Source organism: Chiloscyllium plagiosum, unplaced genomic scaffold (assembly GCF_037043375.1).
Source record: "Chiloscyllium plagiosum isolate Xiang-an unplaced genomic scaffold, Cpla_swu_hap1 HiC_scaffold_9, whole genome shotgun sequence".
Lineage (NCBI taxonomy): Eukaryota > Metazoa > Chordata > Chondrichthyes > Orectolobiformes > Hemiscylliidae > Chiloscyllium > Chiloscyllium plagiosum.
The window spans coordinates 37,971,697-37,990,616 of record NW_028270147.1 but is presented as its reverse complement, the minus strand read 5'-3'; the positions used below and the strand labels follow the sequence as shown (position 1 = coordinate 37,990,616).

At 40.4% G+C, this 18,920-nt stretch overlaps 1 protein-coding gene across 2 annotated transcripts in view; it reads left to right on the top strand.

The window, feature by feature from the left end:
* slc6a9 (solute carrier family 6 member 9) overlaps nucleotides 1–18,920 on the top strand; it is a 244,093-nt gene that overhangs the window by 181,179 nt on the left and 43,994 nt on the right. For both annotated transcript variants that reach the window (XM_087990556.1, XM_043699069.2), the window contains one exon: nucleotides 12,986–13,142. In XM_087990556.1, coding sequence (XP_087846682.1) covers nucleotides 13,007–13,142 — 136 coding nt within the window. In that variant the 5' untranslated portion in view covers nucleotides 12,986–13,006. The remainder of the gene's footprint in view (nucleotides 1–12,985; nucleotides 13,143–18,920) is intronic.

Here is an 18,920-nt window from a genome sequence, read left to right as displayed (position 1 = left end):
ATTGGGCTCCGGAAATCTCGCTGTTGCTTTCTGCCATAACAATCCTGCAGTATGGAAGGTGTTGGCCCCGACTGTGAAACCCAGTTTTAGTTGATTCATTTTGCTACTATAACGTCAATATCTAGTGTACCGATCCTGAAAATGTCTTAACGTCTACAATTCACAAAGTTAAAAATAAACCCTTTTACAGTATTATTACAGTTCCCTTTAGTTCCATGCTATATTATCAAAATTCACAAAGATATTGATGTGAGTGGAATCTACTAATCAGATGCCAGGTGCATTTTTCTTTAATATAATTAAAATTGGGACTATTCTCACTTAAATTCTGTTAACTCTCATAGGAATAGCTTTCCCTGCAATTGTCTAAACTGTTTTGCTTATGGCTTCTGTCTTCCATAATGTGAGAAGACATTCATTCACAAACTTGGTGTGGGCCAGTCAATGGCTAACACACCATGAATGGATGACAGCACATTAGTGCCAGCTTTTCTTCAGTAGGTTCTTTCAAAACTGAAATGGAAGAATTTGTTATTAAGTGCACAAGTTGTTAGTATTTTGCCTTCCAACAGCTTGTAAATGGGAAGAAGACTCTTAGGGAAAGCTGGAGAGTTCCTGGGAACTGGTGTGAGAATCACAATGCTCAGCTTCTGATGAATGCAGTACACAAGCTTTGTGCTATCTGCTCATTTTAAGTGAATCAAACTTGTAGCCCAGTGCTAAATTCCAGTAAGCCTTACAACACTTTAGCCAGCACTAGTTAAAACAGGCTTGCACCTCTTAAAGGACCAGTGCAACCTGATTAGAGAGGTGCAGCAAGTAGTTGGGGAAGTTGGCATGCAATCAAAGTAGTTACTTGCCCAACAGAGAAGGGAAGGTTCTAAGATTCTGTGATGGTCTTGGTTCAGGATGCAGAGAGGAAGAGGGTTGTTCACAATCCAAAGAGGACCATCAGGCTCTCCAGAGTGACACTGTGGTGGTAACCTTCAGATATATCACATCAGCCTCCACCATGTCTGCCACCTACAAACAGACCCCACCACCAGGGATATATTTCCCTCCCCACCCCTATCTGCGTTCCAGAGAGAACATTCTCTCCGTGACTTCCTTGGTAGGTCCATGCACCCCCATCAACTCACCCTCTCCTCCCAGCACCTTCCTCTACCACTGCAAGAGGTGCAAAACCTGTGCCCACACCACCCCCCCCCCTCACTTCCATCCAAGGCCCGAAAGGATCCTTCCACATTTGACAGAGATTTACCTGCAGTCCCACACACATCACCTACAGGGTCCGTTGCTCTCGATGTGGTCTCCTGTACATTGGGGAGACAGGGCACTAACTTGCGGAACGTTTCAGAGAACATCTCTGGGGCACATGCACTAAACAACCCCACCGCCCTGTGGCCAAACAATTCAACACCACCTCCCACTCCACCAAGGACATGCAAGCCCTGGGCCTCCTCCACTACCAAACTCTAGCTACCCAATGCCTGGAGGAGGAACGCCTCATCTTCCGTCTTCGGACCATCCAACCACACAGGATCAATGTGGATTTCACCCGTTTCCCCATTTCCCCTCCCCCCACCTTATCCCAGACCCAACCTTCCAACTCAGTACCGCCCTCTTGAACTGTCCTACCTGTCCATCTTCCTTCTTATTTATCTGCTCCACCCTCCTCTCCGACCTCTCACCTTCACCCCCACCACTATCTACCTATCGCATTCCCAGCTACCTTCCCCCCAGCGCCACCCCCCTCCCATTTATCTCTCTCAGCCTTCGTGACACACACACACACCATTCCTGATGAGGAGTTTATGCTCGAAATGTTGACTCTCCTGGTCCTCGGATGCTGCCTGACCGGCTCTGTTGTTTCATTTCTGGTGAAACGTAAGTTATGAGAAATACAGTAGGAGAAAATTTCAATCAGACTGAACCATAAGTCTTATTCCTGCACTCAATTTTAGCTGGTTATCCCAGGTTCTGAGTAATTGTTACCAATTAGTTTGGCAGAGTCTACAGAAAGGGTTGATGTCATAGCGGTTACACTGACCATTACTCACTTTGGTGCACAGTAACATTTATGAAGAAGTGGGGCAAGATCTTAAAATATTGAAATGATGACTAGAATAACTTTAGGTATATAGAGGTGCACATTATTGTAAATGTTGGAATGTTGGAATCTGTCCTGAAAACAAAAAGTGCTGGAAGCACGGGTCAGGAAGCATCCATAGAGAGAAAGCAAGTTAACGTTTAAGTCTAGATGACTCTTCGTCACAGCTGAAGTGAAGTGTGGAGGGAGCAGCATTTATGCAATGGGTTGAAGTGTCAGAGAGGGTTGGAGTGCTGAGGGAGGAAGGATGTTGGTAATTCAGATTAGGTGATCAGAATGGGAGAATGGCAGAACAATGTGTCTAACCGTCAAACTGGAAAGAACAGACATTCCCATTGGGGTGGACGGAGGGCAGAGAGGACATGATGGCAGAGAATGTAACAAATTAAAGCTAAAAGAAAGGGAAGGAATGGATTCATAATTTGGAGGTGTTGAACTCAATATTGAGCCCTGAAGGCTGTAAAGTGCTTGGTCTGAAGATGAAATGTTGCTCCTCCAGTTTGTGCTGTGATTCACTGGAATACTGCAGCATGCTGAGGACAGACATGTGAGCAGGACACTGTATAAAATGACCAGCTACAGGAAGTCGGGGGCATGCTTGCGCATGGACTGGAGGTGTTCTGCAAGATGGTTACCCAGTCAACATTTGGTTTCTCCAATGTAGAGTAGGTCACATTGAATATAGCGAATACAATACACAACATTGGAGGAGGTACTGGTGAAATACTGCTTCATTTGGAAAGACTGGTTAGGCCCTTGGATGGTGAGCAGGGAGGAGGTGAAGAGGCAGGTGTTGCACCTTCTGCAGTGGAGTTGCCATGGGAAGGGAGGGGATCGTGTAGGCAGTTGTGGAATGGACTAGGATGTCCCAGGGGGAACAGTCCCTGCAAAATGGGGGAGTGAGGGGATGATGTATTTGGTGTTGGAATTCTGCTCGAATTGGCTAAAGTGGTAGAGGCTGGTGGGATGAAAAGTGAGAATAAGGGGGACACAATCACACTGTTGTGAGTGATGGGAAGGTGCAAGGACAGAAGCACAGGTAATAGGTCAGATGCGGTTGAGGGTGCTGTCAACCACAGTGGGAGAGAAACCATGGTTATGGAAGAAGGAAGCCATGTCAGCAGCATTGTTTTGGAAGGTGGCATCATCTGAACAGATATGACGTAGGCAAAGGAACTGGGAGAATGGGATGAAATCCTCGCAGGATGTGGGGTGTGAAGGGATGTAGTGAAGGTAGCTATGGAGATCAGTGGCTTTGTAGTGGATGACAGTGGACAGTTTATTCCCCAAAACATAGATGGAGGTGTCAAAGTGTCAGAAATGGAAGATGTAAAAGTTATAGAGGCAAGCTGGAGACAAAATACAAATACTTTAGTCCTGCTGGTATCAGAAATGTAAAGCATCAACAAGCAGAAAATGATTAATTGCTAAGATTGTTTTCCTTTTAATGGTTAAATCCTACCTGTGAGCTGCAGCATATAGTCACCAAGTAACCTTGGATGTCATGTTTCTTGTATGTTAGTTGCCCTGCAGAGTAGTAACTCTCCGTCATAAAAAGGGCCTTATTACATTAAACAGCTAAAACTCAGAATAGTCCCATACAGTGCTGTCACATAAATGCCATTGCTCACTATTTATTGAAGGCTTAACTCACTTTAAATTGGTTATCATCTGGTGAAGTACTGGATTAATTAATTAGAATCAATTCTAATTAATTAATTAGAATTACAGTTTGTAATACAGTTTCTTGTGTTTCCAGATCAGGTTTATACCTGTCAATGCAGGAAGCCAACAGCTACAAAATGGTGACTTTCCCTTATAAATGGCTGCCCAGATAAAAGTCTGCAGTATTTCTCTGCAGAGGTCAGTGAGTTGTGTTTAATCCCTGGTTCTTCAGTGCACCATGTACCATATTAGCAAGCCAGTTTCTAGTCAATGCATTCACTGCAATCAAGCGTGATTTTGATGAAGTGGTTGCAGTACATCTGTTTACCCTGCAGCATATTTAATGGGAAACAGTAAAACTCGGAAAAACACTGAAGCACTGAGTATGTTAAGGTTTGAGAACAGTTTGTCCTTAGATTAACCTTATTCAGAGAAATCTCTGCCATGTAATCTACTGTGATTCTGTAGTCTGCTTTTAAATAAATACTGAATACATTCTGTAGTAGCTTTCATAAAGCATATGTGCTAACGCTGGGACCACAGCAATTGAGCTGCACAGATGCCTGAGTGCTCTCTTGTAATTAAAATACCATAACAACAAGTGTCACTTTTAAAATGTTTTTAACATTAATTTGTACCAATAGGACTTCCTTCTAAAAGTGGTAGTACCTTCTGTGCACTCTTACTTTTCAAGATAAGGGGAAGGTTAACACTTGAGAGACATGACACTTTTCCAGAAATGAACATGTGCTATCAATGTTAAGAATGTTTGACAATGTATACAAAATGTTGAAGAAAAGTGTGTCTTCGTGTGATGTGGAATTAAAGGCCAGAGGTAATTCACAGTTGCGACTTATCACTTTTATTTTCTGTACTTATTTTTAAATTTCCATTATGAATTGTTTGGCCCAGATTTCAAATAGAAACTGTCTGTGCAAATTTGTAATTTTCACGTTGCATCTTCCTGCCATTAATGATGTTCGAATACCCCTACTGTGGAAAGTGAAATTACAGTGAGAAGGGTATATTACACTTGCATCATGAACGTGAACATAACTTTATAATAGGATAAACTGAGAGTAGGTGTATGGAGGGATACAATTGTTCAAATATTCAAGACTATCAGATCCCACAACTTTAATTGAGATTCTTAATTTGCTGATGTAACTTGCTTGAAGTAGCAGTGTCTCTTATTTGTAAATCTTCATGGCTTTAATTTAAAAGATGTCCAGTTGGCTTGTAACATGAATGAATGCACCCAGGTGTCTGGAACATATTTGTGCAGAAATTGTTGAACAGGATGCTTTCCCTCATTGAAGTCAATGGGCCATACAATTGTTCTGTATTTTTTTCTTAAAGGAGAACTGTACCCTATTGTAAACTTCACAAAATAAAGGACTCCATATGCCAAGTAGTCCACACGCATTGTGGAAGAGTCTCCACAGAGTGCTGTATTTTCCACTACCTAGAGTGCTATTACTTCTCCTGCGACCAGACACTGTGGGTCAGGTGACATCTTTGCGGGTGGCTTGATCGCTGTGGTTATCCATGTGATCCTCACAAAATTTAGCAACAATAAAATAATATTCATTTCAAAGAACTTTGTGGAAGGTTAAATACAGTACAATGTTTCAGAACACAAAGCTGTGCTCAGCCTGTCTTTGAAAAGATATGTTAAATGATAAGATTAGAGCCAAAATGAGGATAACAAAAGATAAGACAAAGTACTGTGGATGCACGCGATCAAAAACAAACAAAGGTTGGCAAATGTAATTTCCTGACAATTTCCACAGTATTCTTTCGTAATTGGATTGCATGTCAGTGCACAGTTCCATTTTCTGTTTCATTTTCCTTTAGTTTTGCACTTTCCTGCTTTGTACTGGTTAAATAGATGTCAGTGCTAGGAAACTGATGCCTGTACGTATTGCATTATATTTTCATATCAAATGTTTTTACGTTAGCTATGAACTGGATATAAGGCCTGTCTCTTGCTCTGGAGCTAATACATACCAGATATTAGAGGGGGGTGCATTAGGAAAACAAGGGCAGGAGTTTGTTGCAGAAGCATATCCATACAGGAGTATTTCTTCCAGTAGAGTAGCACCACAGCTGACTTTTCAAGACCAAATTGTCCTTAGGCATGTGGAGAAAAGTTGTTGACTGTTTGTAGTTTCATGTTATGCCCATCTTCCTCTTGAATTTTGTGCCAAAAGCCATGGTTGTTCTAAAGCACTGTGATCTCCATCACTGGTAGGATGACATAGCAGGTTCCAAATCAAAGGCAGCCAGAAACCTTATGCTGTTGGCACCGATCTAATCCCCACCAGCTATCCAGGCAAACAAGCCAGACATCTTCCCTTTCAAGGAGTCTTGCATAACATGTCGACCAGGATTCTTTCCTCCTCTTTCCACCTGCCATAAGTGCATGCTGGAAGGGTTTACAAGCGGAAAATTCAAATCTCAGTCTGTTATGAGCACCATTCTTGGCCATGAATTCTTCAAGTGAGACTTGAGTTGTAAGCTTCTGACACTGAGTCAATGATGCTACCCATTGCTCCACAAGATCTCATTATGTCCTATCCCCGCAAGGAATTAGATTGGAAGTATCACAGTTCATTCATTTAACACCGTGGCACCAAACGTGTGTATGTGAAAATGGATCGGTTCTGATGAAGAGTCATCGGACTCAAAATGATAACTCTGCTTTCTTCCCACAGCTGCTGCCAGACCTGCTGGGTTTCTCCAAATTTCTGGTGTTGTTTCAGAACTCCAGCATCTGCAGTTTTTTAGTTTATTATTATGGCACTCATAGGCCCCATTGCAGCTTTTCTTCTCCTCTGGCTTACAATCAACAATCCCTTTGTCTGAAAATGTGTTGCTGGAACAGCGCAGCAGGTCAGGCAGCATCCAGGGAACAGGAGAATCGACGTTTCGGGCATACACCCTTCTAAAAGCCCTTTGTCTGCCAACCTTGCGCTCTCTCTCTCTCTCTCTCCCTCTATCTCAGTTCCATCTCCATGTATTCCACTTCCCCCCCACCACCCACCCTCTGTCATCAGCATAAATTTCACCATTTCTTAGCTGTTATCAATTTTGAAGAAGGGTCACTGGACTTGAAGACTTGAAGCATTAACACCATTTCTCTCTCCATGGATGCTGCCAGACCTGCTAGATTTCTCCAGAAATTTCTATTTTTGATTCTGCCAGATCTTTAGCATCCACGGTTCTTTGTTTTATTTTAGAGATAAAGGAATTTCAAGTAATGTTCCCTGATCTCAAAAAAGATTTAAATAGCTGACTCACGTTATTCCCAGACTATCATATCAATCAAACTTGTGGTTAATTTGAGCAAAGGCATGTTTCTTCATTATCCTTGGTGGGAAGCTAGCTTGTTCTTCGATTTTTAAGTGAACTCAGAAGGAAACATTGGACACTGAGAGGACGTTTGGAGTGCAGAGTATGGAAAAAATACAATGTTCCCTACTTCTTGATGCACACAATACAAAATCCATCATAGACTGGAAAATGGCTAACCTTTTTAAGAGGAGAGGGAGGCAGAGGACAGGAAATTATAGGGCAGTTAGCCCGACATCTGTCGTAGGTAAGATTTTAGAGTCTATTATGTGGTTGTACAGGACAGTGGTTAGGCCACTTTTGGAATACTGTATGCAATTCTGGTTTTCCTGCTATAGGAAGGATATTGTGAAACTTGAAAGGGTTCTGAAAATACTTGCAAGAATGTCACCAGGGTTGGAGGGTTTGTGCTGTCGGGAGAGGCTGAATAGGCTGGGGCTGTATTCCCTGGAGGATCGAAGGCTGAGGGGTGACCTTTTAGAGGTTTATAAAATCATGAGGGGCATGGATAGGGTGAATAGCCAAGACCTTTTCCCAGGTTGGGGGTGTCCAAAATTAGAAGCATAGGTTTAAGGTGAGAGGGGAAAGATTTAAAAGGGACATAAGGGGCAATGTTTTCACACAGAGGGTGGTGCATGTATGGAATGAATTGCCAGAGGAAGTGGTAGAGGCTGGTACAATTATAATACTTAAACATTTACATTACAACATTTGGATAGATGTATGAAAAGGAAGGGCTTAGAGGGATATAGGTCAAACGCTGGCAAATTGGACTAGATTAATTTCAGGTATCTGGTCGGCATGGACAAGTTGGATCGAAGTGTCTGTTTCCATACTGTACATCTCCATGACTCTATTAAAGATGAGATTGCAGACTACCTGGAAGTGTGTGGTAAAATAGGGCTGAGTTAGTATGGCTTCCTGAAGGGGAGGTCATACGTGACAAATGTGTCAGAATTCTTTGCGGCGGAAACAAGTAAATTAGACAAAGGAAGACCAGTGAACATGATGTATCTGAATTTCCTGAAGGTGCCACACAAGAGGCTGCTAAATGACATGGCAAAGTATTGGCATGGATAGAGGATTGGCTGACTGGCAGAAGGCAGAGGTAGGGATAAAGGCATCTTCTTCAGGACGGCAGCTGATGATTAGTGGAGTGCTGGGCCACAACTATTCACATTATACATTAACAATTTGGACGAAGGAACTGAGGGCAGTGCTGCTACGTTTGCAGATGACACAAAGATAGGTGGATGGACAAGTCCTGTTAAGGAAGAGGAGAGGCTGCAGAAGAACTTGGACAGGCGAGGACAGTGGATAATGAAGTGGCAGATGAAATACAATGAGGGAAAAGTGTAAGGCACTTTGGTAGGAAGGATATAGATGTATACTATTTTCTAAGATTTTGAAAATATGAGAGAAAAAGGACTTGGGATTCCTAGTTTAGGATTCTCTTACGGTTAACATGCAAATTCAGTTGGCAGTTAGGATGGCAAATGCAGTGTAGCATTCATTTCAAGAGGGCTAGAATACAAGAGCAGAAATGCACTGCCAAGGATGTATAAGGCTTTGGTCAGACCATGTTTGGAATATTGTGAGTAGTTTTGGGCCCTGTATCTCAGGAAAAATGCGCTGGCCTTGGAGTCGGTCAAGAGGAGGTTTACAAAAATGATCCTGGACTTGTCACATGAGAAACAGCTGAGGACTCTGGGTCCGTACTCAATGTAGTTTAAAAGGATGACAAAGGACCTGATTGAAACTTATAGATTACTGGATGGAGTGAATGTGGAGAAGATGTTTCCACTAATAGGAGAGACTAGGACTCGAAGGCACAGCCTTAGAGTGAAGGGATGACCCTTTCTGAGATGAGGAGGCATTTTTTCAGCCAGAGGATGGTGAATCAGTGGAACTCATTGCCACAGAGGGGTGTGAAGACCAAGTCATTGAGTGTATTTAAGACAGAGGTAGATAGATTCTTGATTGGTAACGGGATCAAGGATCATGGGAGAAGGCGGGAGAATGGGGTTGAGAAACATATCAGACGTGATCGAATGGTGGAGCAGGCTCAGTAGGTCAAATGGCCTAATTCTGTTCCTATACCTTACGGTTGTATGGTCATCGTCTTGCCTTAAATTCAAATATAACACAGAAGAATATTTGCATTCTTTGATTTGCACCTTTTAAATAAACCTTCACTTTTCTTCAGACTGCTGAACATATTCTTAAAAGCATTCTCAATACTTTTTCTCTCATAATTGTTTCCTTGCTCTATCGATGGCAAGAGTCCATGCCCTTGTTGAATGTACTGCTAGCATTGCTTTACATGCACAGTAGTCAGTTATCTGTCCATAGTAAGAATGCTATGGAACTTAAACACAGAATTTCCTCACTACATGAATGTTGCATCTCTTCCAGTAGCCAGACTTGGTATGGACAATATTGTGGGGTTCTGATAATATTAATAGCCTCTTGATATGTTGCCATGACACAATATTAACTGTAAAAATCATCTGTTCGCAGGAATTCTATTATACCCAAGCGATATGATATACAATGTGCATGTCAGTGTAACTTTATGGTGTTTTGCATGCCTTTTCACAATAAGATAGCAGTTTTTTGAAAAGAACGGGTTCTGAACCAACTGTTACATATCTTGAAAGCATTAATTCCAGCTGGTTTTGATTCTATGCATGTTAACCACTTTCACTGCTTTGCCCAGTCCTCATGATTAAGCCAGGCAAGTGAGTACCTGTAGACCTTTTTTTTTTAAACAAACCTTCAGAGATGTTATGACACACATCTGGAGAAGGTGAGACTTGAACCAATGTCTCCAAGCCCACAGTTAGTCACTGCATCACAAGAGCTCTTTTGATGGACTTTCTATCAGAGCAGGGTGAAGGATTGAACCTTATTTTTGTACAGGCTTCACCTTACTCCCATACATGGCATTTCCAACAGTAGTTACAAGACAAGAAAAGAATTTTGTATATTATCCAATTTTCTGAAGAAGTAGCACTGGGATTGATTGAAGCACCTCTGTGGATGAATCCAAATCTCCTTGTGTGTGTGTGTGTGTGTGTGTGTGTGTGTGTCTCATTCATTCAAATTCCAGAGTTAAGCTGCTGTTCTTTATTTAGTACATGCCCAGAATGTGATCTGCATTTCATCACTCAATACTGAAATAACTCCACGAACTCCACGAATACCCCATCACATGGCACCCTTTACTTACACGTAAATAGTGGTTAGCACTGGTCCAGTCAGCACAGAGCTGGCTCCTAGAGTGAGCAGAACCCCTGATACTCTATTTATATCTGCCAGGACTCCCAGATTGCCCCAGGTTAACAGCCCCAATCAGTGAACTCATTCTATGAAGTCTACCTGTCTGACCTCATTCCAATCATTACAAATACAATTACAGTGTATTCTGGATCTCAGTTCATTACTTGATAAATTTATTGGCAAAGAAATTTGGCTCGTTTGTGTTTGGCTTCCAAAATGGTGTAATTGTGATGTTAACAGTGCCAAATGAAATTTTGACAAAGCAATAACATGAACACAGGGATTGTCTGTCAAAAGAATATGGACTAAGCAGCATGTAATCAGAATCATGTTGGAGCTCACCAGTACAGTTCATGTTGTACCATAACCATGTATAGCTAAGTACATCAGCGGCACGACCGACCCTCACCAGTGCAATTTAAAGGAGTCAAGTTAGTTGCTATTTGATTTCCACAGCCCCTTGCATTAATTGTAGAAGTGTTTTTTAGAACATAAGAAACAGGAGTAGGTGTAGGCCATTCAGCCCCATAAGCCTACTCTGAGCAGGTGGTCCATCTCCTGCTCCTTTCATAAATTACCTATTAAAATGTTGATAGTGCAGTTCCCTGGTCCCCACATTAGCTATTACTGTGAAGGGTTCTCTCCAGACTGTCCCTGTTCCCTTTAAATGTGCTGTCATCACCTCTCTCTACCCTTTAAATTACCATCCCATCTTCAGCTTTTCCCATCCAAAGTTGTCAAACATATAGTCATTTCTCAAATGCATATCTGTTTTTCCTGAAATTCTTACATTTGAATCCCTGCAGTTAAGTTTCTGCTCATACCATTTTACTCTAATACTGCTTATCAAAATCACAACTGATATCCTGTGTGACTGGACAAAGGTAAACTGACTCTTCTTAACCAGTCTGCAGCCTTGGCTGTTAAGATTTCTCTAGTGTTTTCCTCACTGTTGTCCAATTGAGTGTGACTACATTCATGTGGCTACGTTTTTATCCATCTCACTGTAGCTAGGGAATCACCTATTTTGACTTCTGTTTCTAGTCTCACACCATTACCATGGATATCAGTCATGGATCTACATTTGGCCCTCTAGTTTCTCCTTGACCTGCTGCTCTTCAATGCAAAACAACTAAGTGTAATTGGACCTGGATCCTCCTTGTCTGCCTGGCTTAGTATTTGGATACACATTGTAAATGCAGTATTTAGGGAGCGTAGAGCAGAGTCATTTCCATCCTTAGTTTTCTTATTGTGGAGGTGGGATGGTTCCATGCTGTCAGAAGGGAAAGAATGCTGAAGTCTAATTGTGAATTAACATGATAGTACAGTAGCATTATTAGAATCCGGCCATGATTTTCTAAAAAAGAGTAATCCACTCCACCAAAACCAAGCAACAAATGTATTGGACCAGTTCCATTTGCTATTGAAAAACTGGCTACTGAGAACAATGGCCATGTGCAGAACGCTGGATACTCTGTAGTGGAGCTGTGGAACTGTTTGTAACTAGCTAATTCTGTATCTCGCCCTTTTGTCTGGATTCAAATTCCACACACTCCGATGAAAATGAAAGCTCTAATTCATTGATGCTAACATTCTATCAAAGGGCTACATTGTTTCATTTAACGATTATCTTTTGTTAATCCTATTTTGTGGAGTTTACAGAGACACAAAGTTTGCTACTGTAGCAGCTTCCTTCAGTTTTGCTTATTAGTTACAATAGTTCTTTTTTATATAGTTTATCCTGTGTTTTATTATTCTTCTCAAAGGCAGTCACATAATGGATTATGGTTTCAGCAGTACTGGAACCTTAGTCTGTAGTCATTTTCAGGTATAAGCTTAGACAGATGATCACTGGGCTATTTCAGATATTCAGGGCATAGATTTTATATTTCAACAAGAGTGACTGGATAGCAATTGTAATATTTTCGCCTTAAAACTTTCAGAAATGCTGAAGTCGCTGTGACCCTCCCTTGTCCCTTCTGCCTGACACTAAAATGGAAATCAGTTTTGCCACAGATTCACAACAAAATAATGTGGTACCCTTTTGGACTCATGAGATTTTTGATTTTCTTTTTCCAGTTGACTGCTAATATTTCACTCTCACACATCAAACATGGATTAAGATTAAAACTAAAACTGGAACTGTATTGCAGTTCCTTATCTACTCTCTCACACTGATTTGTTTTTTGTAACCCATTGCTTGGTTCTATAAAACCTTTTGTGCAGCAGATTGCTGAGAATTGTTCCAAATTAATTCTGGGTTGGCTCAGCCTCAGATGGTCCTGGATAATGAGACATTTCTCCTGAGGAAGGAAGAGAACCAGAGACAGGAAGTCAGAACAAGCTGGGTTTCTGATTAACTGGCAGCCACAGAGGATTGGGAACAGATAGCTTGCTGTCCATCTTAACTCAGCATGATGTTCTATAGGACAGTTGGTTATGCAGACTTGAAAATAAAAACAAACGTATTAAGACTGAACAATTTTAATGTTTTAATGGCAACATGCCAGAAAATATGACTGGGCTTACTTCCAGAGCATTGATTATTACATTTGAACATTTTATTTTTTGCAGAATGGTGCTATTCCAGGTGAGATGGTGAAGAAAGATGAAAACTTGAAGCGTGGGAACTGGTCAAATCAGATAGAATTCATCCTGACTAGTGTTGGCTATGCTGTAGGCCTTGGAAATGTCTGGAGGTTCCCTTATCTGTGCTACCGAAATGGTGGAGGTATGTAGAAATTTGGTGTGTCAGAGTTTGTGAAGGCATGCGCAGGTGTCTTTGAACTTATGTGCATGAGAATACATACTTGTTTATGTTTAAGAGTGATTTTTTTCCATGTATATTTTTCTGTGAAAATTTGCATGTGTATATGAATATGAGATGATCTATGTATAAAGTGTCAACTATATCATTCCTCTTCCATCACCAGTATACAAGTATGCACTGTAATATAGAGATGACCAGATTCTGAAGGGCAAATGGGAGAGGGAGGAAAAAGCTATGCAAGCACAGCTTGTAGTTAGTCACTATCCATTTTGTTTTCTTCCTTTTTGTAAAGAAATCAAAGGCTTCAAACAGCTACTTCAATGACATGATGAAGTTGGCTATGAAAATGCAAATGTTACCTTACCATTCCTGGCACATTACAGTGCAGCTGATTTGTAGTCAAACTATACCTTGGGCACAGATTTGTCATAGTTCCTGGATTCATAAGGGTTCCTGAATCCAAAAAGTTAATCTGAGTTTTAATCTGCCAATTGAGCGGTTACTGTGAGACACTACATTCAACTTTCTGATGCTGTTCCTTTAGTCTTCAGAAAAACACTTAGGTGGTACTGTCCTGTTGAACATGCTAAATGTTTCCTCAAGCCTAATATTGGCATACTTTATAGTTACAATCTCTACAAACTTCTTTCACTCTTTTCCACAGATAATCCCATATATTTCCAAGAAGTTAGACATAAGCATAAATATACAAGTAGACTGCCTACTCTCAGTAGTGATTGGCTCAGTTGTACAATGAAGTTAAAAATGGCAGTATTAATTTCTAACATACAAACAAGATAAATGTCAGTCTGAAATAAAATCTATATGTTTGACGCATCAGCTTCATAAAGATTTTCTTATGTATAACACTGTCATGTGACAGACATTCTCTTCTTCTCATTCTCTATTTTTTATGAAATTCATTCATAGGTTTAGTTTCTTCTACTTGTATCACATTGCCAGATGTACTATTTTCTGGATGTTTCCAATAAAGTATCCTAGAATCAGATGTCTTTTATTTTTATTGTTTAACATTCTCAGATGTCTGTTATTCTCACTCTAACACATTACCAGAAATCTGTAATTCTCATTGTGCCATTTACTCAGCTGTCTATTATTCTACATATACCATAATGGTAGGTGTATTATTTTCTGGATATTTCTAATAAAGTTTGATTTTCTCTGTATCCTAGAAACTTGTGTCTGTTATTCTCATTGTGTCGCACTCTCAACTGTCTGTTATTCTCATTTACATCATTTTCTCAGCTGGCCATTATTCTTATTGCATCATTTTCTCAGCTGTCTGCTATTCTCAGTGTATTGCATTTTCAGCTGTCTGTTATTCTCAGATCACCACTTCTGCAGTGTCACACATTCTCCAACTGTCGCATTCTCGAATGTCTGTTTTCAATCAGCCTCATTCCAAGATGTCTGATATTCTAAATGCTTAGGCTGTTTTCCTGAGAAAAGAGAAGGTTGAGGGATAATTCAGTAGAGATCTTTACGATTATGGAAGAGTCATAAAATAATAAAAAGATTTTTCAACATGTGAGGAAATTAAAAAATGAGATATCATAAATATAAGGCATTCATAAATAATTCCAATAGGGAATTTAAGAGAATTTTTTTTTAACCCAAAGAATTTTAAGAATGTGAGGAGTTTTGAGAAAAGTAGCATAGGTGTGTTTAAGGGGATGCTAAACTAACACAAAAGGTGGGACAAATTAGACGGATTACCGATGGGGTTAGATGAAGAGAGGTAAAATATTAGTGTCAAATGCAAATACCAACATGGACAAGTTGGATCAAATAGTCTTTTCCTATGCTATAGACCATTGGTTACTCCATGTAGGACATTATCAAGTGTCTGTTATTCATATCCCAATACATTACCAAATGCCTATTGTTCTCGGTGTTTATATTTCTGTTACCTCCAGAAAGTTTCTCAGAAATCTATACTTTCTGGTGTCCCACCTATATTTAATATCTACATCATAATTATAACTGTTATTGCATGGTGTTATTTTTCATTGGAACCATGTAACCTGCATAATTTCAGATTCTAGTGTCAATATATAATATTAAGGATGTATTATTTTCATTTATAAATCTATTATTTGTGCAGTTTATTTAGTGTATTAGCTGTAAGTGATCCACTTTCTGGTGATTAGTAGCAATAATTCTTTTTGGATTATCTAAGAAAAAAAATTACCACTCAAATAATTTCTCAAATTTATTGATATAACAATACGTTATACTGAAATATCTCTCAGTGAGAAGGATGCAGCACCAAAATATGCCACAGCAGAGCAAAATGCTCCAAAGTCTTTTCTCCTCTGCTTCAGTGCACAGATTCATTCAGAATAGGATTTGCAGGGGAAATGTTTAAAGATATGCAAGTTCTTCAGAAACAAGACACAATGTATTTTCAATATACTTTTGGCCAAATCGGATTAGCTAATCTAGTCCTGGGCAAAAGGATCCGTTGTAAAACATACACAAGATCTAGTCCCTTTTGGTTCTGCTTTGCAGTAGCTCAACTGAGTAGAGATAAAGAAAAACCCACCTCCTAATATATGCCACTTTTAGAACAAAACAGCCAATGTGTTGGGCTGTATTCACTGACAGCTTTACTTAACTTTTACTTTGACAATTTTTCCACAGTCTGTATTGTGGCTTGAATTACACCAGGACAATTTCAAATGCTGAATTAAAACGTGATTTCACCTATAGAAGTGATTTGAGCTATTAATTTAAATAGCAAACTTGCTTTCTTCTATCTTATGTTGTTGTAGTTGCACACCATATTTTTCAGAGCAATATGAGGCTATACAAAAGACAAACTTAAATATTTATATCAAAAAAAACTGAAGAACTATAGATGATTGAAATCAGAAACAAAAATTGCTGGAAAATCTTAACCAACTTAGAAGAGTCACTGGATCCAAACCATTAACTTTGTTTTCTTTCCACAGATACTTTCAGACCTATTGTGCTTTCCTAGCTATTTCTGTTATTGTTTCTGTTACTAAACCTTTTGTTTTATTGCATCTTTAGGAAAGTTAGTATAGTGTTGATTTTCATGATTTCAGAAAAGGCTTGACCTACAATCGCATGAAATTAGAACATTTAAGATCCTACTTCATCATTAAAAGGATGTTTTTGAGGTCTTGTTAACTCACTTTGAAGTTTTAAGCTTTTGCAGTTACATTCTACCCCATTTGTTCTCCGCATTGACTGGTTTTCTGCAGGGTAGTTTGCCATTGGTGCATTCAGAGATTTTTTGGCTTACTTTCTTCAACATTGTTGTTGTTGTCATTTAAATATTACCATGCAAAGCGGTGAGGATGGAATTTTACTTGGGCATTAAACACATAAATGCAGATAGAGCAAAACCTGCGGTGTTTTGTACTAATCCACTACTATAGACATGCCCTATGTACATAACTGAATAAAGAAATGCAAGTGCTGGAGATCTCATAAAGTCATAGAGATGTACAGCATGGAAACAGACCCTTCAGTCCAACCAATCCATGCCGACCAGATATCCCAACCCAATCTAGTCCCACCTGCCAGCACCCGGCCCATATCCCTCCAAACCCTTCCTATTCATATACCCATCCAAATGCCTCTTAAATGTTGCAATTGTACCAGCCTCCACCACATCCTCTGGCAGCTCATTCCATACACGTACCACCCTCTGTGTTAAAAAGTTGCCCCGTAGGTCTCTTTTATATCTTTTCCCTCTCACCCTAAACTTATGCCCTCTAGTCCTGGACTCCCCGACCCCAGGGATAAGACTTTGCCTATTTACCCTATCCATGCCCCTCATAATTTTGTAAACCTCTATAAGGTCACCCCTCAGCATCCGATGCCCCAGCCTGTTCAGCCTCTCCGTCTGGCTCAAATCCTCCAACCCCGGCAAAATCTTTGTAAATCTTTTCTGAACCCTTTCAAGTTTCACAACATCTTTCCGATAGGAAGAACAGAATTGCATGCAATATTCCAACAGTGGCCTAACCAATGTCCTGTACAGACGCGACATGACCTCCCAACTCCTGTACTCAATACTCTGACCAATAAAGGAAAGCATACCACACGCCTCCTTCACTATCCTATCTACCTGCGACTCCACTTTCAAGGAGCTATGAACCTGCACTCCAAGGACTCTTTGTTCAACAACACTCCCTAGGTCCTTACCATTAAGTGTATAAGTCCTGCTAAGATTTTCTTTCCCAAAATGCAGCACCTCGCATTTATTTGAATTAAACTCCATCTGCCACTTCTCAGCCCGTTGGCCCATCTGGTTCAGATCCTGTTGTAATCTGAGGTAACCCTGTTTGCTCTTCACTACCCCTCCAATTTTGATGTCATCAGCAAACTTACTAACTGTACCTCTTATGCTTGCATCCAAATCATTTATGTAAATGACAAAAGGTAGAGGACCCAGCACCGATCCTTGTGGCACTCCACTGGTCACAGATCTCCAGTCTGAAAAACAACCTTCCACCACCACCCTCTATCTCCTACATTTGAGCCAGTTCTATATCCAAATGGCTAGTTCTCCCTGTATTCCATGAGCTCTAACCTTGCTAATCAGTCTCCCATGGGGAACCTTATCAAACGCCTTGCTGAAGTCCATATAGATCACATCTACCGTTCTACCCTCATCAGTCCTCTTTGTTACTTCCTCAAAAAACTCAATCAAGTTTGTGAGACATGATTTCCCATGCACAAAGCCATGTTGACTATCCCAACTCAGTCCTTGCCTTTCCAAATACATGTGCATCCTGTCCCTCAGTATTCCCTCCAACAACTTGCCCACCACTGACGTCAGGCTCACTCATCTATAGTTCCCTGGCTTGTCCTTACCTTCCTTCTTAAACAGTGGCACCATGTTCACCAACCTCCAGTCTTCCGGCACCTCACCTGTGACTATCGATGATACAGATATCTCAGCAAGAGGTTCTACAATCCCCTCTCTAGCTTCCCACAGAGTTCTAGGGTACACCTGATCAGGTCCTGGGGATTTATCCACCTTTACCCATTTCAAGACATCCAGCACTTCCTCCCCTGTAATATGGACATTTTGCAAGATGTCACCATCTATTTCCCTACATTCTATATCTTCCATATTCTTTTTCACAGTGAATACTGATGCAAAATACTCATTTAGTATCTTCCCCATTTTCTGCGGCTCCACACAAAGGCCACCTTGTTGATCTTTGAGGGGCCCTATTCTCTCCCTAGTTACCCTTTTTGTCCTTAATATATTTGTAAAAACCCTTTGGATTCTCCTTAATTCTATTTGCCAAAGCTATCTCATGTCCTCTTTTTGCCTTCCTGATTTCCCTCTTAAGTATGTTCCTACTTCCTTTATACTCTTCTAAGGATTTACTCGATCTATCCTGTCTATACCTGACATATGTTTCCTTCTTTTTCTTTACCAAACCCTCAATTTCTTTAGTCATCCAGCATTCCCTATACCTACCAGCCTTTCCTTTCACCCTGACAGGAATATACTTTCTCTGGTTTCTCGTTATCTCATTTCTGAAGGCTTCCCATTTTCCAGCCGTCCTTTTACCTGGGAACATCTGCCTCCAATCAGCTTTTGAAAGTTCTTGCCTAATACCGTCAATTTAGAACTTCAACTTTTAGATCTGGTCTATCCTTTTCTATTATTATTTTAAATCTAATAGAATTATGGTTGCCTGGCACCAAAGTGCTCCTCAGTCTGAA